At 60.9% G+C, this 21,701-nt stretch overlaps 4 protein-coding genes across 5 annotated transcripts; all 4 read right to left on the bottom strand.

The window, feature by feature from the left end:
• Positions 1 to 193: 193 nt before the first annotated feature.
• NUDT8 (nudix hydrolase 8) lies at positions 194 to 1,855 on the bottom strand. The gene is made up of 4 exons (XM_054276018.1): positions 1,620 to 1,855; positions 1,419 to 1,551; positions 618 to 695; positions 194 to 545 (listed from the first exon to the last, which is right to left on the bottom strand). Exons 1-4 carry the CDS (start codon positions 1,838 to 1,840, stop codon positions 315 to 317), a joined length of 663 nt encoding a protein of 220 aa, XP_054131993.1. The 5' UTR covers positions 1,841 to 1,855; the 3' UTR covers positions 194 to 314.
• A 904-nt stretch (positions 1,856 to 2,759) lies between these two features.
• Positions 2,760 to 5,724, bottom strand: MTCH2 (mitochondrial carrier 2). The gene is made up of 13 exons (XM_054275816.1): positions 5,587 to 5,724; positions 5,415 to 5,499; positions 5,221 to 5,327; positions 5,070 to 5,096; positions 4,615 to 4,662; positions 4,479 to 4,536; positions 4,330 to 4,381; positions 4,183 to 4,242; positions 3,854 to 3,947; positions 3,691 to 3,738; positions 3,379 to 3,446; positions 3,090 to 3,165; positions 2,760 to 2,961 (listed from the first exon to the last, which is right to left on the bottom strand). The coding sequence occupies exons 1-13, from the start codon at positions 5,671 to 5,673 to the stop codon at positions 2,875 to 2,877; spliced, it is 897 nt and encodes a 298-aa protein (XP_054131791.1). The 5' UTR covers positions 5,674 to 5,724; the 3' UTR covers positions 2,760 to 2,874.
• Positions 5,725 to 6,207: 483 nt separating this feature from the next.
• AGBL2 (AGBL carboxypeptidase 2) lies at positions 6,208 to 9,869 on the bottom strand. The gene is made up of 14 exons (XM_054275008.1): positions 9,740 to 9,869; positions 9,537 to 9,662; positions 9,477 to 9,479; positions 9,224 to 9,376; positions 9,026 to 9,133; positions 8,798 to 8,948; positions 7,958 to 8,722; positions 7,718 to 7,880; positions 7,473 to 7,599; positions 7,284 to 7,381; positions 7,097 to 7,206; positions 6,957 to 7,023; positions 6,761 to 6,847; positions 6,208 to 6,642 (listed from the first exon to the last, which is right to left on the bottom strand). The coding sequence occupies exons 1-14, from the start codon at positions 9,867 to 9,869 to the stop codon at positions 6,208 to 6,210; spliced, it is 2,523 nt and encodes an 840-aa protein (XP_054130983.1).
• A 1,003-nt stretch (positions 9,870 to 10,872) lies between these two features.
• Positions 10,873 to 21,193, bottom strand: FNBP4 (formin binding protein 4). 2 transcript variants are annotated; one of them, XM_054275668.1, is made up of 16 exons: positions 21,070 to 21,193; positions 20,828 to 20,908; positions 19,878 to 20,014; positions 19,534 to 19,735; positions 19,308 to 19,458; positions 19,110 to 19,230; positions 18,605 to 18,943; positions 18,307 to 18,517; positions 16,264 to 16,382; positions 14,056 to 14,160; positions 13,651 to 13,784; positions 12,513 to 12,694; positions 12,044 to 12,357; positions 11,407 to 11,937; positions 11,165 to 11,322; positions 10,873 to 11,058 (listed from the first exon to the last, which is right to left on the bottom strand). In XM_054275668.1, exons 1-16 carry the CDS (start codon positions 21,191 to 21,193, stop codon positions 10,968 to 10,970), a joined length of 3,000 nt encoding a protein of 999 aa, XP_054131643.1. In that variant the 3' UTR covers positions 10,873 to 10,967. The 2 variants fall into 2 exon arrangements, with proteins under 2 accessions (XP_054131643.1, XP_054131644.1); XM_054275669.1 differs by having other exon boundaries at positions 19,110 to 19,227.
• Positions 21,194 to 21,701: the final 508 nt, after the last annotated feature.

The following is a 21,701-nucleotide window of genomic DNA, read 5'->3' as shown; positions in this document are numbered from 1 at the left end:
TGAGGGGAGATCCTGGATTTCCATGAGGCTAGGGGTGGGGCAGAGGCAATGGCTGTGGGGTACTAACAGACACAGTCCCCTCCTTGGGGACCCCACACTCCCTGTCCTCGCCACAGTGGCACCAGGACTCCTCCTCCTGTGCCCGTGCCAAGGGACAGCTGTCCTGGCCACAGTCCACAACTCGGAGCCCAGGGCAGTTCCAAACATGGCTTTTACTGAATCACAGTGTGTGACATCCCTGCGGGGCTCGGAGCCGTTTCCATGTGTGCAGTGGAGAACCGAGGCACAGGGACCCTGCAGCCGCCCCTGCCCGCTCAGGCCGGGGCTTTCCGGGGGGGCACGTGGGTCTTCCTGCGGTAGCGGCCGGGCAGCAGCAGCTCCAGGGTCAGTTCGGTGATGATGGCCGTGAGCCCCCAGACCTTGTGGGGGCCGTTGAGGAACACGGGCAGGGTGTATCCGTAGCCGCTGGCCGTGCGGAAGTGGGTGTAGCCCTGGTTCTCCTCGCGGAGCAGGTGGGCCAGGGGCAGGGTGAACACCTCCTCCACCTGTCACACAGACCACAGTGACAGGAGCGGCTGCCACGGGAAGGGGAGCAGCCCTGGGGAGGAGCCACTCACCTCATCAGGGTTGGGGTTCAGTGTCAAGGCCTCCAGCGGCCCCAGGTTGGCCACGACGGGCGCCACGGTCATTCCATGCTGGAAGGTGTGTCAGCAAGGGACAGGGTGACACCCCCTCCCCAAAGTGCCCGTGCCTTGACCCCCCTGCACCCAGTGCAGGCACCCACCCTGTGTGTCACCCCCTCACCAGTGGCTTTTGGCCTTTCACCTTGAATGACCAGAATTCTTGTCACCCGTGCCCTCCTGACCTGTCCCTGTCACCCAGAATCGTCATCATTTGTAACACCTGTCACCCATGTCCCTGTCCCCCCGAATCTGCCATACATGACCCTGTTGCTTTGTCCCTGTCACCCATGACCCTGCTGCCTTTTCCCTGTCATTCCAATCCACTGCTGCCTCCAACCCCCCCTCACCTGTGTTCCTGTCCCCCTGGACCCCAGTCACCTGCACCCTGTCACCCATCTCCTTGCCTTGTCCCTGTCACCCAGAACCCTTGCTCTGTCCCCTGTGTCCCTACTGCTTTATCTCTGTCAACTGAACCCCTTCCTCCTCTGTGTCCCTGTGGCCTTATTCCTGTCACATCTTGTTCCTGTCACCACAACCCCTGTCACCTGTGCCCCTGTCACCCCAAAGCCATCACGCCAGAACCTTTGTCCCCGTCACTTCGAACCCGTCACCCGTGACCCTGCTGCCTTGCCCCTGTCACCCGTGACGCTGCCGCCTTCCCTGTCACCTTGAACCCATCCCGTGTCCCTGCCCGCCCTTGTCCCCGCGCCTCCAAGCCCCGCCGATCCCCGGTACCCGGTCGGGCAGCGTCCGAAGCTGTCCCCAGACGCTGGTGGCTGCCACCGCCACCCCCAGCTCCTCCCGCGTCTCCCGCAGAGCCGTGGCCACCGCGTCCCCGTCCGCCGGGTCCCGCCGCCCACCGGGGAAGCTGCGGGAGGGATCGGGGGCTGGGGTCAGGGCCGGCCCGGCCCCGGTGCCCGCTCCCCCCGCCGGTACCTGACGTCGCCGCTGTGGGGGCCGGCGAGGCGGCGGGAGCGCAGCGTGAAGAGCAGCGCGGGGCGGCCGCGCACCGAGCACAGCGGCACCAGCACCGCGGCCGCCGCCGCCGCGCCCCCCGCGCCCTTCGCCGCCAGCCGCGCCCGGCACCGCCGCTCGCTGCCGCCGCTCAGCACATCCCCGGCGTCCCCGGCACCGTCGGCACCGCCTGGGCCCGCCATGGCGCCGGCACGGGGCGGGAGAAGCGGCGAGGGAGGAGGGACCGGCACCGCCCCCCGCACCGAGCCCGCCCCGCCGCGGCCCGGCCGTGCCGAGCGTGGGGCAGCCCCGCCCGGGGTGCGACAGCCTCCCACGGGGCGGAACGGCCCCGGCTGGGTACGAAACCGCCTGCCAGCCGCTCCCAGGCGTGCAGCCCTTTGGTTGTGTGTGTACCAGCCGCCCCCAGGTGTGTGACCCCTTGGCTGTGTGTGCGACAGCCGCCCCCACGTGTGTGAGTGTGTGACCCACATCCCACCTTCGCGGTGTCCCTGCCAGGTGTGCCAGTCCTGCTCCAGCCCCACCAGGTGTGCAACAACTCCCGCCAGGTGTGCCACCTACCCTCCAGCTTTGTGACAACCTTCCGGCTCTGCTGGCTGTGCAAGGCCTGCTCCAGCCATGCCATATCCCTCATCACGGGCGCAGCAGCCCCTGCCAGGTGTGCAACGACCCCCTCAGAGTGTGTCCCTCTTGCTGGTGTGTGACAGCCCCTGCCAGCTGTGTGACCCCAGCTCCCAGCCCCACACACCCGCTGGGTGTGCAAACCTCTGGGCCAGTGTGCAACGCTCACCTCTGCCCCACCACAGGCCTTGCAAGAGGTCTTCCTGGGGTCCAACAGCCCCTTCCAGGCATCCAACAACCCTTTCCAGACATCCAACAGCTCCTTACAGGCATCCAACAGCCCCTACTGCTGACAGCCCCCATGTGCCACTGGCCCTCCATGTCAGCAGGTGCCTGGGCTTGTCAGGGAATTTCTGCTGTGGAAACAGCCTCAATGGTGCTTGAGGTTGGGAAAAGGCTCCTGGATAAATCAGGGAATGCTGGTGACCGGCCAGCCCCTCTTCCCAGGAAACCCCCATGGACAGAGACTCTCACACCTGCATCTTCAGCTCTCAGCAGGAAATGATTTTTAAAAAACTGTATAGAAATCATCACTCTCCATGATTCTTTGCTTCCAGAGCCCACCATTGGCTCCACAATCCCACTCCCATCTCTGGAATCAGCGGAACCTCTGCTCCTCCCACACATATCGCTTCCCTGCTGGAACCTTGCGCAAGAACAGGCTGTTCCCTCGGCTCATGTTGCCCTGGAAAGGGAAAACGACCATGGAGGGGCCACAAAAGGTCCAGGGTGGCCTCTCCAAACCCCATTAGGCTCCCACCTGCCTCCTCTCCGTGTCCCTGGTGTCTGGAGCATCCCAGCTCCAGCACTTACCTCCCTCTGCAGCTGGCTCCAGCAATCCAGCCAGGAGGAGTAGGTGGGTGCATAGGGAAGGAGACCCCCAGCCAACCTGGGGAAGGGAGGAAAGACCCACAGGGAATTATTCCCATCCAGGAATGACCCAATCCCTCTGTAGCTCCACACCAGGTTGAACCCTAAAACGACCCTCTCCCACTTTAAGCACAGAGGGATCAACCCTGTGGAGCACTGGAAGCACCTTTCCACCTGGGAATTTGTTCCAGGAGTTGATCCGAGGCAGAGGGACGTGGGGTCAGGGACTCACCCGCAGTTGTTCACAGCCATCAGGTTGGAGACCAGGACGAAGGGGTAGGTCAGCATGCTGGCAAAGAACTGCAGGAAAAATGGGGATCAGTGGGATGCTCCCTCTTCCCTCCACATTGCGAGAACCCCTCAGAGTTTCACCCCAGGGAGGGGAGCCCACTCCTGCCACCTCCACAGGGTCACACGTGTCCTCCAGGGAGCATCCCTTGGCCTGTGGGCTAATCCGGCTGATCCCACCCTTGCAGCCGCAGGATTCCAGGAACACACCCCTCCCTAGGGAAAGGATCCGCTCCCTGCCGGTGGCTGCACTCACCCCAGTGACCGCCTGGGAGTAGCTCTTCATCTCAGTCATGGCGGAGACCTGAGGAGGAGCAACAGCACCTGAGTCCCCCCAGAGCGGGGTGGTGGCTCCCAGAACACCCCCGGAGCTGCCCCCCGCCAGCTCCGGGCACTGGGGATGCCGGAGCAGAGCCTACCCCGTTCTCCAGCGCGTACGTGTTGATGAGGTAGGCCAGCATGTTGCACAGCCACAGGGAGAGGATGTCCCCGAGGAGCCGCGGGATGAGGCCGCTGCAAGGGAACAAACAGTGGGAATGACGGCCCAGGGTTGGGATGTGGCTGTGAGGAGAGCTGGGAACAGCTGGTGTGGGGCAGGGTGAGAGGGAACGGCCATCCCTGGGAGCGGGGATGCTCGGGTGAGCGATCCAGAGCTGCTGGAGGGATCCAAGGTACTCCCAGGAAGGCTTTGGGACCTTCCCACCGCTGCCACCCCCGCCGTGCCCCTCCCCGCCTTGCCGGCACTCACGCGAAGAATCCCAGGATTCCCTCTTCCCGGTAGATTGTGGCGAAGGCGCTTAGTGTCCCGCTGGGATAGGGAGGAAGAGGAGGGATAAGGTCAGGGGTGGACCCCAGGACTCCCGGCCCCCCGGATCCCAGAGCCCCCGGGCCGTACCTGTACTTGGTCTCGCGGCCGATGAACTGCACCATGCAGCGCAGGGTGATCACTGCGGGGACACGGGGGTGACACGGGGGGACACAGGGGTGACAGGACGAGGCTCCTGGCACTGCGCCCCCGGGCCCTTGGGGTGGGGGGACACCTACCGTGGAAGGGGTGGGTGATGAGGGTGGCGGCAGAGCGGGCGACCATCTCCTGGGAGGTCTGGGAACAAAGGGAGCCTCAGCAGGAGGGGACAGGGATGTGACATCCCACTGCCTCCCTCCTCCTGCTGCTCCTCACCTCCTTGAGCACCTGCTCCAGCGAGGACTCCTTCCTCCTGGCTCCAGGCTGGAGGGGAAAGGAGCAGTCAGGGGGGAACAGCTGCCCAGAGAGGGGAGGCTGTCCCCAGGGTGGGGTGGAAGCTCCGGATGCAGGGCTGGGGCTGCCCAAATCCGGGGGCCATGGGGAGGAGGGAGAGAGGGAAGAGAGAGGGGAGGAGGAGGAAAGAATGGAGGGAAACAAAGGGGAAAGAAGTAGGGAAAGCATGGAGCAGGGGAAAAGGACAGAAGAGCAGAATGAGAGAAAGAAGAGGAGAAAGGAAAGAAAAAGAGAAGGAGAAAAAGGAGAAAGGAATGCAGGAAAGAAGAAAAGAAAGGATAAGAGAAGACTAGAAGAACAGAGAAATAAAGGGAGAAAGGAGGAGACAGGAGGGGAGGGGAGGATGCGTTCCCTGTGGGAAGCATCTCTGCACCCACCTCAGTCTTCTCGGCCTCCTGGTACCGCTGCGGAGCAAAGAGCAAGGTCAGCGCAGGGTCAGCACCGTGCGGGGAGCCAGGGGGGCCCCGGTGTTCCCCCGTCCCGGCGGCAGAAGCCCCGGTTCCCGCAGCGCCCCGCCCGTGCCGGTACCTGCAGCACTTTGCTGTGCACCACGGTGCCGATGGCGCTGGAGCAGAGGCGGGGGGTGAGGCCTTTAAAGAGTCCTGCTCTCCCGTCCACCTTTATGATGTGCTTGGCTGGGGAGAGCGGGGACCGTCAGCCCCGAGGGGACCCCGCGGCGGCACCGGGACGGCGCCGGGGCGGCCCCACCAAGGCGGACTCACCGTAAGAGAAGAGGCCGGGCAGCTGATACACCTGGCGGCCAAAGATGTTCCTCCCCAGGGTGGGCGGCAGCGGCTCGTAGCCCACCTGCAGCGGGAACGGGCAGGCTGTATCCCCCGCGCGGCTGATACCGGGCCCGGTACCCCCTCTCAACCCCGCCGTTCCCGCCCTTACCTGCACCAGCACCTTCACGTACATGAGCGGCTGCGAGAGCACGGTGAGCCCCGAGCCCAGCAGCACCTGCGAAGCCGCGTTCTCCATGGTGCCGCCCCGGCGTCACGGCACAGAAGGACACGGCCACGGCTGCCGCCGCTTCCGCTTCCGCCTCCCGGTAGTTCCGGCGCCGCCGTGACGCGATTCCGGCCGCTGGGGGGCGCCCTGGGAGCAGCGGCTGCCATGGAAACGGCCGGCGGCGCCGCGGGGGTGTTGCCATGGCAACGGGGCCTGCGGGCCTGGGGCACCCACGGGGCCTGCGGGGACACCGTGGGGACAAGGGGGACAGCGGGGTCACAGGGCTGAGGAGTCACCCGGGTGGCAGAGCCACCACATCCCTAGAGCCCAGGATGACCCCATGGTGGCAGGGCTGAGGTACCTGAGCCTGACACCAGGTAATGGAGGTGACACGCTGGTGGCAAGGCCCAAGGTAGCACCACAGGCATATGCTGACACCACGGTGGTGTCATGGCGTTGGGTGCCAGCAAGACTCTGGCCGAGCTCAGGGACAAGGAGACTCCTGAGGGGACATCACAATGAAAACAGGCAGCAGCAGGCATGGACATGGAGATGGCAGCACCTTTACTGCCGAGCGCAGGCGCAGCAGCGTGAGGTCACCGCACGGACAGTGAGGGGACGGGCCCTGTCCCTGTCCCTGCGCCCGTCCCGCTGCCAGGATGGCCCCAAGATTGCTCCCATGCCTGGATCCCGGGAAGAGTCACTGGTGGCAGCATGGTGGCAGGGGCTCAGTGGTGGCTTGTGGTGTGTCACAGCGTTTGTGCCACTGTCCAGCTGATGCCTTCTCATGGTGGCACAGTGGCCCTTCCCTGCATCAGGTGCCCTGGGAATGGCCACTCCAGAGTCAGCACCAGGCACTTCTCTTGCAATGGCACGGGAGCCATTCCCTGTTCCACCTGCGCTGGAAAAGGTGACACTGGAGCTGGCTCTGGGCTTCTCTCCCACATTGTCACCTCCACTGTGGACACCAGGAAGAAGTGGATGCCTGCGGGTCCCAGCCTGGGGGGCACAGGAGAGGTGTCAGACCCACTTGAGGAGTGGGACAGCACTGGGGACAAGTGTCCCTGCAGGACTGTCCCCTGGGGGCCTGGATGGCCTATGGTGGCTCCAGGCTCACCGGGATGCTGGTGTGGCTCCGCTTTGTTCGGCACAGGACATTCCTTGCTCTCCATCTCTGCAGCTGCTTCTTCCTGCGTGGCTCCATCTGTGCCAGGTGGTAAAGTGGCACAGGGACATCTGCACCCTCTGTCACCATGTTCCACCCTGGCTCTGCATCCCTGCCACCTCAAAATCAGTGGCACATGGAGACTCGCCTGTTGGTTGGGGCTGTGGAAGTCATCTGGGATCCCGTCGGACACGGAGCTGTCAGAGCCACTGGTGCTGCAGGGGGAAGAACCATCTGTAGCCCCCAGTGGCACCATGGGGTGACATGAGGTGACAGGGGATGACATACCTGGACTCAAGCTCTGAGGGGGACACATCACTCCAGTTGCCTCCAGGGCCCGGCTCACGACCCATCTGCCGCTGCAGCAGCGCATCCGCCTCCACCAGGCACTGCTGGAGCTGCAGGACAGTGCCAGTGTCACGGTGTCACCGTGGTCCCACGGCATCAGGACACCCTGGGCCAGGTCCAAGCCTACCTTGGCAGGTGCAGGGTCGCAGAAGTCAAGCAAGGTGTCACAGAGGAGGCGGCCCAGTGACTCGAGGTCCTTCACGCTAAAGTGGGAGCTCCTCCCGCCTGCAGGGGACAGGGAAAAGGAAACAAGGGCAGCTTCCTAGCCCAGGACCACCCCACTGGCACTGTCCCCATGGCTGTGGCAGCCCCTCACCCAGTGTGGAACCACTGAAGGCCACCTCCAGGGTGTAGCTGTGGGAGATGCCCAGGCGCCACATGGAAACCCGGCCTGTCCCCTCTTTGCTCTTCTGCACCTGGAACTTGCAGCTGGAGAAGGAGAACTGGAGGGCCCCAGGGTCAGAGGGGTCCCAACCCCACAGGGACAGCTGGGGAAGCAGCACACTGGCTGCATTCCCGCTGCCACCGCAACACGGTGGCCCTGAGGCATCCGTGTCCCACCTTGTTGGGGGCGTTTTTGCTCAGCATCAGGGGGAACACGCGCTGGCGCAGCCGTGTCCCTGTGCTGTCCCCGCTGCCATCGCAGCCGTACACGAAGACATTGTTCTTCCTGCTGTGTCCATGGAAGTCGCAGTACAGCACCACCTCCCGCTCCGCCAGCTCCCTGCACGTATCAGGATACGGCCACCAGCACCGCCACAGGAGTGGCCCTGTGCCAGCGGCTCCCCACACCCGCCTCACCTTTGGACCATGGCCCGCAGGTGCCACACGCCAGGGAAGGAGCTGGGAAGCGCCTTCCCATAGGCCCTGTTGGGATCCCGTCCCACCAGGGAGCAGCGGGAGTTGCCCACCACCACCCCGTCGGGGTTGAGCATCGGCACCACTTTGAAGACAAAGAGGCGGCGCAGGAGCTGCGCGTCCTCGTGGGGGCTCAGCAGGAAATCCAGGAATCCCCGCATGGCCCAGGAGCCGCCGCTCTCGCCGGGATGCACACGGGCGCTCAGCACCACCGCGCGCTTGCCGGCCGTGCCGCCCGGGCCGGTGATGGTCAGCAGGGGCACGGTGTTGCCGGCCAGGCTGCGGCACAGCGCCCGCACCGTGCAGTATCGTGAGCGCGCCGGGTCGGCCGCCAGCGCGTGCAGGTAGCGCCCCAGCTCCGAATAGGTGTAGGGGTAGCAGGCAGCGAAGAAACAGGTGTCACCATCGTGTGGGAAGCGCATGGCCCAGCTGAGCCGGAACAGTGGCGGCTCCCCTGCGCTGCCACGGTAATAGCAGACATCGGTCCCGACCCGGCGCCAGCCTATGCCACGGCTCTGGGCATCCTGCTGCGAGTAGAACAGCGGCTGCAGGCCCTGGCCATAGAGGCTCTTGGGCTTGGCCATGTTGGCGATGGTGAAACGGTAGAGCGGCTCCTGCCGCGTGTTTTGGACACGGAAGTAGAACCACTGTGTGTGTTTGGCCGTGTACAGGTCTGGCCGCAGCATCAGCACGTAGTCATAGGGTCCCCTGTGTGGAGGGAAGGGCAGTGCTCCGGCTCCAGGCTGGCATGAAAGGCCCCATGGACCCCGGCCTCTCTCTTACACCTTGATGGCCTTCTGGAGGTTCCCACTCTCAAAGCGGGACTCGAAGAGCAGCGTGGTGTCCTGGGGACCCTCCAAGGGGGCTGCTGGCGAGGAGAGTGGCCCTGGGGCTCCTCCAACCCGAGCACGGGTAAAGCCAGAGCCTTGGAGTGCTGTGGGGGGAGCAGGGACAGTGGTGGGGGTCTGGGGAGAGCGGAGGCACGCAGGGGTGCTGCCTGTGCTCCCTTACCTGGGCTGGAGTGGTAGACAACAGTGCCCTGCTCCTCACCGAGGGTGCACAAGGCCTGCTCCGGGCCCATGGGTGGGCAGAAGGGCTCTGGTTTGGGGGGGACCCATTCTGGGAGAGGGGGGACACAGAGACAAGTGCCATACACACAAGGGTCTGGACCAGGGGTCAGGCAGAGGGACAGCTGGAGCACCCCCTCACCGATGTGCTCAATCGTCTCCGGGATGACTTCACACTCCACAGGGCAGCGGGGAGCAGGGAGGGAGAACGGAGCCTGTGGTTCTCCTGGAGGCCTCCAGGGCTGCCTTAAGGGGGCCGGTCTGCCCTGGTGGGGCATCTGCACCACCCTGGGGCCTGCAAGAGCACCCGGAAGGGCTGGGGGTCTCCATTGTGGTTGGGGTAGGGGCACCCCTCAAAACCAAGGCAGGGACAGGGAGAGTCCCTCCCCCCACACTTGCTGTGTTGGGAGGACACTGTGCTCAGGGGCTGTGAGGGGCTGCAGGGTCTCACTCACGGTTTGGCTCGTGCCCAGGAGCTCGCTGCCAGCCAGGGCCGGTGTTGCCCACGGTGGATGCCTTGGCATGCTGCCCGGAGGGTTCCCCCGGGGACACTGCAGTCTCTTCCCCGCCCAGCTTCTCATCTTGGGGAGAACAGCACTGCAGCCAGGGGGCAGGAGGGGACACGGCCCAGGGACGGGGCACAGCGGCCAGGGCTCACCTCGGAAGTAGCCATAGAAGCGCAGGTGGGTGCGGATGAAGCTGTCATAGGGCGTCAGGACCTGTCCCCCCCTGAACCTCCCCGGAGCCCCCTCCCCGCCCTGGGCAGCGCAGCGCCCTGCAGGCACCATGGCTGTGAGAGCCCCGGGAGAGCCGGAACGGCCGAGGCAGCGTCAGGGCTGGGCTGGCACCCGGTTGCTGAGCTACAGGGCGGAATGGGGCAGTCCTGGAGCAGAGCTGGGAAAGGAGCCAGAGGGATTTCAGGGAGTCATTAAAGATGGAAAAGACCTCCAGGATCATTGAGCCCAACCTGTGACCAATCTCCACCTCATCATCCAGATCAGAGCGCTGAGGTGTTCATGTGATTCCATGTCCAGTCATTCCTCAGACACCTCCGGGGCTGGGGACTCTGCCACCTTTCTGAGCAGCCCCTTCTCATGCCTGACACCACTTCCTATGAAGAAATTCCTCCTCTTGTCCAACCTCAACTTCCCCTGGCAGAGCTTGAGGCTGTTTTCTCTTGTCCTGTCCCTTGTTCCCAGGCAGCAGACCCTGACACAGCCCCTGGCTGCACCCTCCTGTCAGGGAATTGTGGAGAGCCAGAGGGTCCCCCTCCCAGGCCTCCTTTAATCCAGGCTGAGGCCCCCCCAGCTCCTCCTGGTGCTCCAGACCCTTTCTCTGCTCCATTCTCTTTTTTGGACAGCCCCTCTTGCCACGAGGGCCCCAGGTAGAGTGGAGGTCACCTCCCCTGCTGGAGGTGGCCCAGCAGTGTCAGAACAGGGGACAGGCCTTTGGCCACACCAATGCTGGGACAGCCCAGGTGCCATCAGCCTTTTGTCCACCTGGGTTCCAGTTCAGCTGCTCTCACCAGCACACCCAGGGCCCTTCCCGGCTTTCCAGCTTCTCTTCCCCCAGCCTGGAGCATTCAACAAGGTTTGTGTGACCCAAGTGTAGGACCTGGCACTTGGCCTTTACCCTCAGCCCTTCAATCCAGTCTGTCCAGTTTCCTCTGCAGAGCCTTCCTGCCTCCACAACCCACACACCCATGCAACTTGTAACTGTGGATTACAGGGATCTGTTGTGCTCCCCATCCCCATTTACGACCTGCCCTCAGCAGAATCAGTGAGATGGCACTTCCCAAATTGCTACAATTTATTGGACAATGGTCAAAGGAACTGTACATCTGTAAAAAAAACAAAACAAAAAAACCCCAAGAGGTGGGCACGGCCTCATGTGCTCGAGGCTGTTTTCCTCCGCTTCAGCCGTGACCGCCAGTCCTCTGGCAGTGCCTCAAAGTTGGCGTTTCTCTCAGCCATGCCACTGCAGGGATAAAGCAGAATGTCAGCACCCAGCTGGCTCTCTCATGGATCCCCCACCTTTACAAGGGACCAGGAAACGTCCTGGTGCCAGCCCCCAGGGTCTGTACCTCATCAGCTGCTGCTGCTTCCACTCCTCGATGCGCCGCTGGGCTGTGGTCTCCCGGTCCTCCTCGCTGGAGCTGGAATTCTCCTCCTCATCCAGCTCCCGCTGGATACTCTGCCACTTCTTCACCAGTGATGGCATCTTCGTCTTGCCCTTCTTGCCCTGTGCCACAAAAATGACAGTGGTGAGTGTGGCTGGAAAGGGAGGAGGGAAGGAACGGTGTCGGTGTGAGACCATCTAGCCTACCTTGTCCTTGCGCCCCTTCCTCGGCTTCTCCTTCTCTGGAGGCGGCGGTGCCTTGGGGGTGGGCGGTGGGGGTGTCTGTGGGGGCGGCGGGGGCGGTGGCTGCTCAGCCGCAGTGCCCGTGGCTGCCGGCGCTCCCCGTGCCGGCACCGACTGCGTGCTGGCCGCGGTGGCCGGGCTGACGGGCACGGCGCACTCCGAGTATCCCATCATAGAAGGAGCGGCAGGTCCCGTCACACCCAGGTAGCTGGACTGCAGCCCCAGCGCCGCGGGCTGAGGGCCAGCGGGACCCGGGGCCATGCGGAGGTTGGGCCGTCCCTGGATCTCGCTCTGGAGGCGCTGGCGGGGCCTTAGGGAGGCCAGGGGCACGGCTGATGGCTGGTACTTGCCCGTGGCCATCAGGGGCTGGCTGTAGATGACGGGGCAGCTGCCAATGGTGGCCGTGCGCTGCATCAGCCCCGGGCTCATTTCCACTGCTTTCCTCTTCTGTGGCTTGGCCGAGAGCAGCGGGGCTGGGCTCGGATCGACGGTGGCCTGGAAGAGAGTGCTGAGGTGAGCGTTGAGCCAGGAGCACCATTACACACCCATTTCCCAGAGTCTCACACACTGGAATCAGTGGAGCCCTGGCTCCAGTGCTCACCTGGCTGCTGCTGGCAGCAGGGCGCACCAGGGACTTCAGGGGAGCATCCTCCTCTGTTCCTGGGGCAGGTGGCTCCTCACCCCCCTCATCTTCCATCTCCACTTCCTGGATCTCCCCATCTTCTCCAGGCGGTGGGGGTGGCGGTGGAGGTGGCGGGGGCGAGTCTGGGGGGGGTGGAGGCGGCGGAGGCATTTCCAAAGGCAAGGGAGGTTGGAGGACTGGGACGGAGGACTGAAGCAGAGTCCAAAATGGAGTGAGCGGCATGAGAGACGTAGCAGGAACTTGGCCTGAGAAGGATTCTTTACAAAGGGAGCCTGAAGAACAGACATTGACACAGGCTTGAATGCATGGCCTAGTCTGTACCACCTGCTCTTGCCCACAGTCCCACTTGGAGGCACCACCACTGTGGACTGCCCTGTCCCCCACCCCGTGCTCCGGGGCCAGTACCCCCCCCGCCAGCGAGGCGTACCTGCGGGGCGCTCGGCGGGCCCCTCGGCCTGCTCTCCTTTGTCTTTGGGAGGTGGCTTTGGAGGACTGTCGGGTTTTCTGTCGGCGGCACCTCGCTGTCCCTCCTCTTCGTCCTCCCCATCGGGGAACTCCCACTGCGACTCTCCCGAGCGCTCGTTAACGTAGAAATAGCGTCTATGCTCCCTAGATCACAAGAAAGAGAAGGAGGCTTCAGCTTCCCTTCTCCGCCCCTGACACTCCAAGGCGGGCCTGCCCACGACAGCAGTGCGCTCTCGCAGGGGAGACCCTCGTGCAGCAGGGCTGCTGCTTTCCCACACACAACAAACAACTTTGAGGACAGAGGCAGGAGAGGCCCGAGCCGACTCGCTCAAAGCTATTTGCTATCGCTGGCTGCGGGAACGTCGCCCTGAGCCCCCCCGCTCCGAGGGAGAGGAGGGCCGGAACGCTGGACACGTCTCGCTAGCATTGGGACTTTCAGCACGGCCTTGGCTGAAAGTCGCCCTCCGAGAAGAGGCACAGGGGAACAGCCCAATGGAGGGAAGCGGCTGCCCCCCTACCCCATGGTGCGCAGAGTTTTTTATGATACTCTTGGTGTCAAACACACAGTGAATGCTAGAGAGAGGGAGCGGATCTGGGAGCTGAAAAACAAAAGAGCAAAGATTTCAAACAAAGGAAAATTAATCAAGAAAGCCAAATAGACAAAGAAATGTTTGGGTCTGACCTGCTGGCAGGAGACAGAAATCTTGTTCTTCATTCCGTCGGTGAGTTGAAGTTTGTCCTTTAGAAGAGCTGTTGGTCAGAAGAGTTGATCCAGAGATCCTGCAAAGTTCACAGAGCTCTCGCATGCGCGACCCCCCAGGCCCGCCCTCCACAGCGCTGGACACTCGCGAGAGGCACAACCAGCTCTGTCCGTCAGGAATCGGCTCCGTCGCAAAGCACTGGGCACTCCGTCTGGATCCTCCAGTTTGGCGGCCGGCCCAAACTCTGCGAGTGCCGGACGTTTCTCTGCCTGCCCAGCACTAACAGAAGCCGCTCTCAGTCTGCCAGAGGGACGGCGCCAGCGTCGTCGGGTGGTTGATGGTCACAAATCATGTCTGAGATGTCAGAGATGAAAGGTGAGAAAGGAGGAGAGCGCGTACCTGTCCCAGTGGCAGGACCAGCCTTTAGGGGTGGCGTTTATTTCGTATTGTTTAAGCTGTTCGGCTGCGTCTTGGAGTTTGCGTTTGAGGTAGTTTCCATTGAGAGCACCTTCTCGCCAGTCTGCAATGCGGGTCTAGAGGGCAAGAACCGGGGGAAGCCGGTGAGGTGGGCTGCCAGGGGCCCTGGGGGGGACGGGACTCGAGGATCGGGAGGCTCCCTTCCGGCACGGGACGCGGGGGGCCAGGAGGAGGACACCCCGCCTCCGCGCCAAGCCGCGCTCTCCCCCCGCCGAGGAAGGGAGGGCGCCACGAGGCTCACGCAGCACCGGCGCTCGGACGGACGGCGGATTGCATCCGATCCGCTCCGGAACACGAGGCCGGAGCGAGGGGCGAAGGCTCGGTTACCTCTGTCTGCAACAGCAACATGTGGAAGTTGGAGATAGATTGTCTGTTGATGCCCAGGAACTCCAATTTACTAGTCAGAGTATTTGCCAGCTCTCCAATCTGAAACTGCCAGGAAAAAGGGCAGAGTCAAGAGCCGTCCTCTGGGAGCAGCATCGGGCGGCTACGGCCCCGCGGCTCTCGGGAAACACCGCTCGGGACCACCCACAGCCCCTCAGCCTGGAGGGACCGGGACGTGCCACCCTGGCCCTGTGTGTTTGTCACCCCCTCTGTTAAGTCCTGCTACATCCTGCACCCCAGGGACAGGGCAGCGTGGGTGGCTGGGTGACAGCTCCTCCACAGACTGCACTTGACTCTGCGCGGAAGGACAGCACAGGCTCCGGCAGCTCCGGTACTTGGGAGTTACAGCAGAACCATCACCACAGCAGATACCTAAGAATGTTTCCCAAATAAATGGGCCAGGATGTCATTCCAGATTCTGTAAATAACTGCTTTCCAGAGAAACTAGCAGGAAAGCACCAGAAAGGGACAACAGCTCTGGATTTACTCCAGAGCAGAGGCAGCAGCTACACCAAAACTCAGGTCAGCTCATGGCAACCACGGCTACTCGACCCCAGCATCCCATGGGAGTGAAACCTCCAATGTGGGGACATGGGGATCCCTGACTCCATCCTCCTGACTGAAGGCACTGCATGGAAGCAGCCACAAGCCAGAATGGAATCCAGAACAAGAAACGTCTGCAAGTGGCATCACCACTGCTTTAAGGAAGGCTTTAAAAATATATCTTTTTAACTTCACTCCTCCGAAGAGGCTTTGGAATGTCCACCAAAGCCACCAAGGAAGCATCTGTCTCCAGAGGTGATGGGCCAGACAAGCAAGCCCTAGAGAAGACCAAGGCAGGCATATGAATCCCCATGTTAATGTGTCTCTGGAGAAGCCAGGGAACATCCCGGAGCAGAGGGTGACTTGGGAGCGGCGGCCCCGGCGCAGCTCCTGTAACCAGAGAGATCCCAACCTGATGAGCAAATGGCACTGGTTACCCAGGGAGCCGGCATTCCTCCAACAGCTCTAAGGGAATCCTGCATGGAAAAGCACCACACGGTCTGTCACAGTGCCCACTGGGACCAGAAGGAGGAGGGGACTGCAGAGGGGACTGCAGAGGGGACCAGCAAGTCCAGCCCTGCTACACGCTTTTATTCTTTTTATTAATATAAATTAATTTAAAAATCAGGTCTCAAATGGATGCTGCACTGAAGAACGCTCACTTTTGGTCTGGGAATGTTACATCTCAAAATCCCTTAAGGAGTTGTTTTATGGGGGAGATACGAGATTTTTCACAAGGACAAAAGGACCTTCCTTTTCACACCAGAAAAATTATTTAAGTGGTGGGAAATGAGGACAGGGATAGGCAACTCTCACTGCAGGTTCCACCTGGGCTCCACTATGAGCCGGCGATTCCCCATCTGCCACAGGGAGCTGACAACATTTCCAACGTCACAGAATAACTCCAGAGCCAAATTTTATGCCGCAGGAGATCTCAGGGTAACAAGTGACATGGGGACTAAAGGACAAACGGGAAAGATCTCCCCTACTGCTCTGTCATACTGCCCTAGAGCCTGGAGCTCTGCTATGGATCAGGGAACTGATCCAGTGCAGCCAAAGGAGCAAACCAAGGCTCAGAGAAGAGCTATCAGCAGGATGCTGCAGAAATCCCCAGGGCTTCCCCAGCTTGTATCTAAGAGTAATGCCGGGCGAAGGGCAGAGCGGTACCGTCAGCCTCAAGAAACGGAGAGATTACGGACGAGCAATCTTCAGCCTGGAAACGGGACGACTGACCGGGCCAGAGACTGGAATATTGTTAGTGGTGAAAACAAAGTCAAGATCAAACTGGTTGTCCTCTGCCACAACGACACCCAGGGCTCAGTCTTTGCCCCCCCACACCCTCCTTTCATCCAAGTTTTTGCTGCTGAATCCTACTGGAGACAGGATATCGTCCCAGCTCTGCAGAGCCCTTCCTTCTCAAGCTGTTCCCACAGCCACACCAGGATCTGAGCTTTAAAAGCTTCAGGTGGGCCACATCCAGAGCCCAAAGCTCCAGTGTCCCCAGGGAGGAGGTGGCTGGGGGAGCCAGCACGTCCCTTGCTCCTGCTGGCAGCGGGAGCACCCATCACATCCCTCATCTCATGGACATGCACCTCTACCTCTCCATACCTTTAGATCCTGCTCCTCCTCTTCCATTTTTGGAGCCCCTTGTGATTTGGCTTTTTCCTGGGGCTCCTCAGATTCTGCCTCTTTGTCTGAGCTCAGATCAGTTGCTTCTGTGCTTGGGGCTGCAGGAGAAAGAAGGACAAGTCAGTCCTTGTCCCATCACCATCCTGGCAGTGCCAGCAGCTGGCTGGACACTGTGTCTGGAACCAAAGACAATGTGGGCAACAGTGGGCAAAGAACTAGGACCCACCAGAGCCAGTGATACCAGCCTGAAATTTAAAAGGACAGATGGTCGTCACTGCTCTGTTTTCGTGGTGGGGATCCTTCCAGAAGGATAACATGGTTGGGGAGCAGCTATAGTGCAAAGCAGCAATGAGGCAAGACCTGGAAAATTGGGCATCAGGGAAGCAGGAAGAGACTAACTCCCAAAATCTGTCAATAACAGGTACTAGGTATTAAATAATAATGAAAGACTGAAGAGGTCCCCAAAAGCTGCCAATACCAGAAGGTTTTGCCTTCAGATTACCAATTCACTGTCAAAACAATCAAATCCAAAGAAAGAAGTTTGTACCAGAGTCCCACAGGCATCTGGGGAGAAACTCCAATTCCCAGCATGTCCTGGTGCTGGAAGGCAGGACACTTCCCTAAATCACCCTCCAGCAGCAGGATGCTAAACTTAAAATAGTTATTTTGGAGTGACAGCTCATTGTTCCCTAGGCTAAGCTGGAATCTGGTGCTGCTGGGAAGAGCTGGCTTCAGGGTTATTTGCAAAGCCCTCTGGCAAAACCATTCATTTTCCTATGCAAAAATGACATCACTGACTTGATACCAGAGCTGTCACCCAGCTCTGCCTCTGCCTGAAGCAGAGGTGCCTCAGGGCCACAAGAACCCTGGGATGGGGCAGGCACCAACTCCCACTCCAGCAGGACACAGCCTGCTGTAGGCACTTTTGTACCAGTTTTTCCTTGAAAAAGCAGTTTCATTCAGCTTTCTGTGCTGCAGGCACACAAATCTTGTGCTGGGAAGGGACTGGCACATCCAGAGAAAAGGAAACTCAGGGGGACCTTCTTGGTCCCCACAATGCCCAGAGAGAAGGGTGGAGTCAGGTTCTGCTCCCAGCAAACAAGAGACAGGACAAGAAGAAACAGCCTTAAGTTGTGCCAAGGGACATTAAAGTAGGATATTGGGGGAAATTTCGTAGTGGAAAGAGCTGTCCAGCCCTTGCACAGGCTGCCCAGGGATGTGGTAGAGTCCCCATCCCTGGAGGGATTAAAAAACCATGCGGATGTGGCACCTGGGGACATAGGTTAGTGGTGGCCTTGGCAGTGCTCGGGGAACAGCTGGACTCCATGACCTTAGAGGCCATTTCCAACTTGAACGACTCCGTGATTCTACAATCTGGGAGTCCCAGAGCTGCTGGGCACAGAGTGGTCTTTAAAATGCTATAGCTGGTGCATTTTGGGAATCACAGCTCTGGGGGATCCAACTGGAACACGAGGGGTAGTTGTGTATGACTGATATATCCACACACACACCCTGAGTTGAACCAGCCCCACAGAAACAGGGGCTGCCTTGCCACATGGGCTGGAGTTACATTCCCTACACACTGAGTGTGGGGCCCTGGAGTGGCTCCAGGGACACTGCGGCTGCCTGGAATTCAGTACCAGGCAGCTCAAAAACTGAACTTTACAAGTGGAGGGTGACAGTACCCAGTGTGCCACAGGCTGGATTTGTGATGTTGGGAGGAACAGGAAGGCAATGGGACGTGAAGCAGCTCTTATCTGTATCCTGTCCCCCAAGAACCACTGAATACTGAACTCTTCTCCTCATGTGGGTAATCAGAACAGAGACTGTGGCAGAGGAGCAGCTTATCCCAGGGAGGCCGGGCTGTGACAGAGCCACCCTCAGCCTGTTCCCACCTGGCACACGTACCTCACAGTTCCCACCTGGCACACGTACCTCACAGCCCTTCCTGGCACTGCTCTGCGGGTCTTCAGGGAATGGAGACCCCCTGCTCCTGCCTCCAAAGGAAGCCTTTCCAATTACCTGCTTCTCCTGCCTCTGGGCTCTCCCGGCCCGTTCTGCTGGGGCCTCGGCTGGCGGCCTCGGGGCTGGCGGCTCCCACGAACAGTTTCCATTTGCCCCTCTTGGAGGCCAGCCTGCGGGACGCGTCCTGCGGGGCCGACTGGCTCCCGTCGGAGAGTGGGCTGGAGCCCGAGACGCTGCCATCCCCCTCCTCCAGGGCACGCAGCTCCGCCTGCCGGGACACGACACCCCGGTGTATTCCCAGCAATGCCATGGCTGCCACGTGTGCCCTGTTTCCAGGACAAATATCTCCCATTACCTTTTTCCTCTCCAGCACCATCTCCAGCTCTAGTGTGTCCTGCTCCTCCTCCTCCTCCGCGCTCTCCCCTGACTGCACCACGCTGCACAGATCCTCCTGCCCTGTGTCTTCCAGGGGGTCCCTGCTGGGCTCTGGCTCTTCTAGGACAGCTGGTGCCTCTTCCACTTTCGCCTCCTCTTCCAGAGGCGGCTCAAACTCCTCTTTGCAGATCACTTTCCTCCTCCAGCGCTCCTCTTCCTCCTTCACCACGTCGGGCACGAGTGGGGCCAGGAGGGCCGCAGCCACTCCCTTCCTCTCTTCCTCACTGTTGGAGAGAGCCTGCACTCCTTCATTCACTTCCTGTGGGATGAGCTCCATGTGAGCTTTCTGACAGCTGCCTGGGGAAGAGCCCATGCTGCCAGGCCCCTCCTCGGGCTGTGGATGGAGCAGAGCATCCCATCTGCTCCCAAGGAAACCCAAGGAGGTGCCTGCAAGCCCCATGGCAGCCAGAACCCACGGGACTGACCTTCTTCACCTCCCGCTTGCTGAGGCTGCTCCCACGGCCAGCGCTGCCTGGGGTCCCCTTCTCCTGAGGGAATGGCTCCGTGGCTGCCATGAAGCTGCCATTGGTGCCTGCCACGGTGCTGCTGAGGAAGACATGAGGGAATGAATGGCAGGGTTGGGACAACATCCCACAAGGACACATCTTGGAGGTCTTGCCCACCTGTGCTGGTAATGCTGCAGGCCCTGGACCTGCGTTGCCAAGTACTGCGGCAGCTCCCAGGTCACCTCGTTGCTCTGGGTGTTCCAATAGTAGTAGCAGCCGGTGTTCTCATCCCACACTTCCTGCCAGTCGCCCATCTCCAGCTCTCCCACTGCCAGGGGACAAGGACAGCGTGTCACTCCCCTCTCCCCAGTGACACCCCTCTGGACAGAGGAAGGGCTCTCACCTCCAGCCAGCGAGCACTGGGTGTCGTACTGCCACTCGGGGGCCGGAGCCGAGCCCGTGCCGTTGGCTGTGCCCGACGAGGGGCCTGAGCCCGACTCCTTGGGCTCCGGGCGGGGAGGCATCGGGGGCGGCACGGAGGAGGAGGAAGAGGAGGCAGCAGTGGGCTCAGCGGGCTGTGCTGGGGCCGTGATGGCGTCGATCTCCTGTAAAAACAGCATCCCGCCATGAGCTTCAAATCCCAAGCCAGATCAAAGCTGTGACTGATGAGGACAATGCCTTGGACTATGACACCGCCCTCCTCCCGCCACCCCTTGCTCCCTCTGTGCCCGCTGGAGGGGCACTCACAGCCAGGAAGTTCGCCAGGGTGCTGTCGATGTCGGCAGAGTTGCTGCCGTTGGCATCCGAGGAACGGGCCGGCTTCTCCGGGGTCTCACCCTCCTCATCATCGCTGTCAGCATAGGCACCCAGCAGGCACAAACCTCCTGCAGAAGGGAGAGGGGACACTCAGGGGAACCCTCCTGCTGCCACAGGGCACTGGATCCCACCCTCCACCTCTGCTCCAGGCGCCCTGGACAAGTGCCAGGGACAGCCTGGGGGGAATCAGTACAAGAAGCAGTAATAAAATGCATTTAGGAATGAGCAGTCGCCTCTAGGGATATAACAGCATGACTAAAATAATCAACATGGAAACAACTCCTGCCCCAAAGTGAACTATTCAGGAAAGGGTTAACTCCCTTCCATTAAAAATAATAGTTAAACATGGTTAATTACCCTGTGTCAAATATACGGGGTTATGGAGAGGAAAACAAACAAAGTCCCATAAAAGCCCCTAAATTTAGCATAAAACCCACCACACTTAGAACCAGAAAACGCACACTCAGCATCTCTAAAAACTATTTGGAGCCTCACAGCCCTGCACTTTTAGGATCAAAACTCCATACATACCACCAAACAAAAAAAGTCACACAAAAGACCAAGCTCCTACATTCAGGACTCCCAATCCCCCATATCAAGTATCAAAACCGCCTAGACTTAGGACAAAACATCTCTTTGAGGACTAGACTCCCCACATTTTAAACTTTAAATAAATCATGGTTTGAACATAAAAAAATTATATGTGAGAATCAACCACCCCCAATATTAAGACAAAAAGCCCCACTTAAAACCACAACGCCAACATTTCTTTTATCAATATTGTACATCACGGGCCGCAAGCACCCCAAAATCCTGAAATTCTCCCCTTGGTTTTTCAGGGGGGATGTAATCCCGCGTCTCATCACACAGCACTCCCTTACCTGTGGCCTTGACCGCGGCGGGAGCGGGAGGCGGCGGATTCGGCGGGTTGCGGGGCGGCTCCGCCACCGTCTCGGGCTCATCTGCGGGGCAGAAGAGTCAATCACGGGGGGCTCATGCTGGGGGGGGATGGCGGGGGAGAAGCGATCGGGACCACCCGGTCCCGCCAGGCCGTGCTAGGCCGCACTAGGCCGCACTCCGCCAACAAAGCGCCCCCCGCTTCCCCCCGCCTTCTTCTCCTTACCCGCTTCGGAGCCCGAGTCGCCCCCCTCTCCCGCGGGTCCTGCGGCCTCGTCGCGGCGCGGGGCGGGCGGGGAGAGCTGCAGGATGGGCCGGCGCCCGGGCGCGGCCCGCGCCTTCTTCCCCATGGCGGCGGCTGCGCCTCAGGGCTGGGGCCGCGCGCGCCGCGCGCAGGGGGCGGGGATGTGACGTCACCAAAGAGGGCGGAGCCTGCGCGAGACGCGCCCCCAGGAGCGGGACTGCGGGCGCGCGCTCCCTCTGGATGGGGACGAGCCAGGGGTTATGGAGCCATCCGGGCCCGCGGCTCCGTCCTGCCCTACAGCAGGGTCCTGCCTCTTGATCCTAGAGCCCCATCCCAGATCCCCGTCCTGCCCCGCCAGGGCTGTGGGCCCGTGCTATCCCATAGTTCTTCCTGGGAGCTACAGCCCTTTATTATCCTATACTCCCTTCCCTTGAACCCCCCTCGAGCTACACATCCACTGGGGATATAGCTCCATCCTACCCTATACCCCAGCCCTAGGACCAGGGCGGTATTAGGATGGTCCCTGGAGAGGAGCACCACAGCCCCCACTTTTCCCACCACATCCTTATGCACACCTCAAATAACAGTTCCATTTTATTAAAGTTGATGCAAAA

The sequence above is a fragment of the Melozone crissalis genome, unplaced genomic scaffold (assembly GCF_028551555.1).
Source record: "Melozone crissalis strain CALT ecotype California unplaced genomic scaffold, PUWL_Pcris_2 ptg000018l_1, whole genome shotgun sequence".
Lineage (NCBI taxonomy): Eukaryota > Metazoa > Chordata > Aves > Passeriformes > Passerellidae > Melozone > Melozone crissalis.
This window is presented reverse-complemented; position numbering and strand designations above follow the sequence as displayed.

Bases quoted from the DNA above. Each gene is read 5' to 3' on its own strand.
- NUDT8 (XM_054276018.1), bottom strand. From the start codon at position 1,840: ATGGCGGGCCCAGGCGGTGCCGACGGTGCCGGGGACGCCGGGGATGTG. The intron at 1,552-1,619 runs GTACCGGCGGGG...TCCCTCCCGCAG, and splicing joins CCCCACAGCGGCGACGTCAG to CTTCCCCGGTGGGCGGCGGG. The intron at 546-617 runs GTGAGTGGCTCC...TCTGTGTGACAG, and splicing joins TGAACCCCAACCCTGATGAG to GTGGAGGAGGTGTTCACCCT.
- MTCH2 (XM_054275816.1), bottom strand. From the start codon at position 5,673: ATGGAGAACGCGGCTTCGCAGGTGCTGCTGGGCTCGGGGCTCACCGTG. The intron at 4,537-4,614 runs GTGAGGAGCAGC...CTTTGTTCCCAG, and splicing joins TGGAGCAGGTGCTCAAGGAG to ACCTCCCAGGAGATGGTCGC. The intron at 3,166-3,378 runs GTGAGTCCCTGA...TCCCTTCCCCAG, and splicing joins ATGGCTGTGAACAACTGCGG to GTTGGCTGGGGGTCTCCTTC.
- AGBL2 (XM_054275008.1), bottom strand. From the start codon at position 9,869: ATGGTGCCTGCAGGGCGCTGCGCTGCCCAGGGCGGGGAGGGGGCTCCG. The intron at 7,600-7,717 runs GTGGGACACGGA...GGGGCCCTCCAG, and splicing joins GCAAAAACGCCCCCAACAAG to TTCTCCTTCTCCAGCTGCAA. The intron at 6,643-6,760 runs GTGAGCCTGGAG...TGTGCCCCCCAG, and splicing joins GGAGCCACACCAGCATCCCG to GCTGGGACCCGCAGGCATCC.
- FNBP4 (XM_054275668.1), bottom strand. From the start codon at position 21,193: ATGGGGAAGAAGGCGCGGGCCGCGCCCGGGCGCCGGCCCATCCTGCAG. The intron at 20,909-21,069 runs GTAAGGAGAAGA...TCTGCCCCGCAG, and splicing joins CGACTCGGGCTCCGAAGCGG to ATGAGCCCGAGACGGTGGCG. The intron at 19,231-19,307 runs GTGGGCAAGACC...TGTCTTCCTCAG, and splicing joins CTGCAGCATTACCAGCACAG to CAGCACCGTGGCAGGCACCA.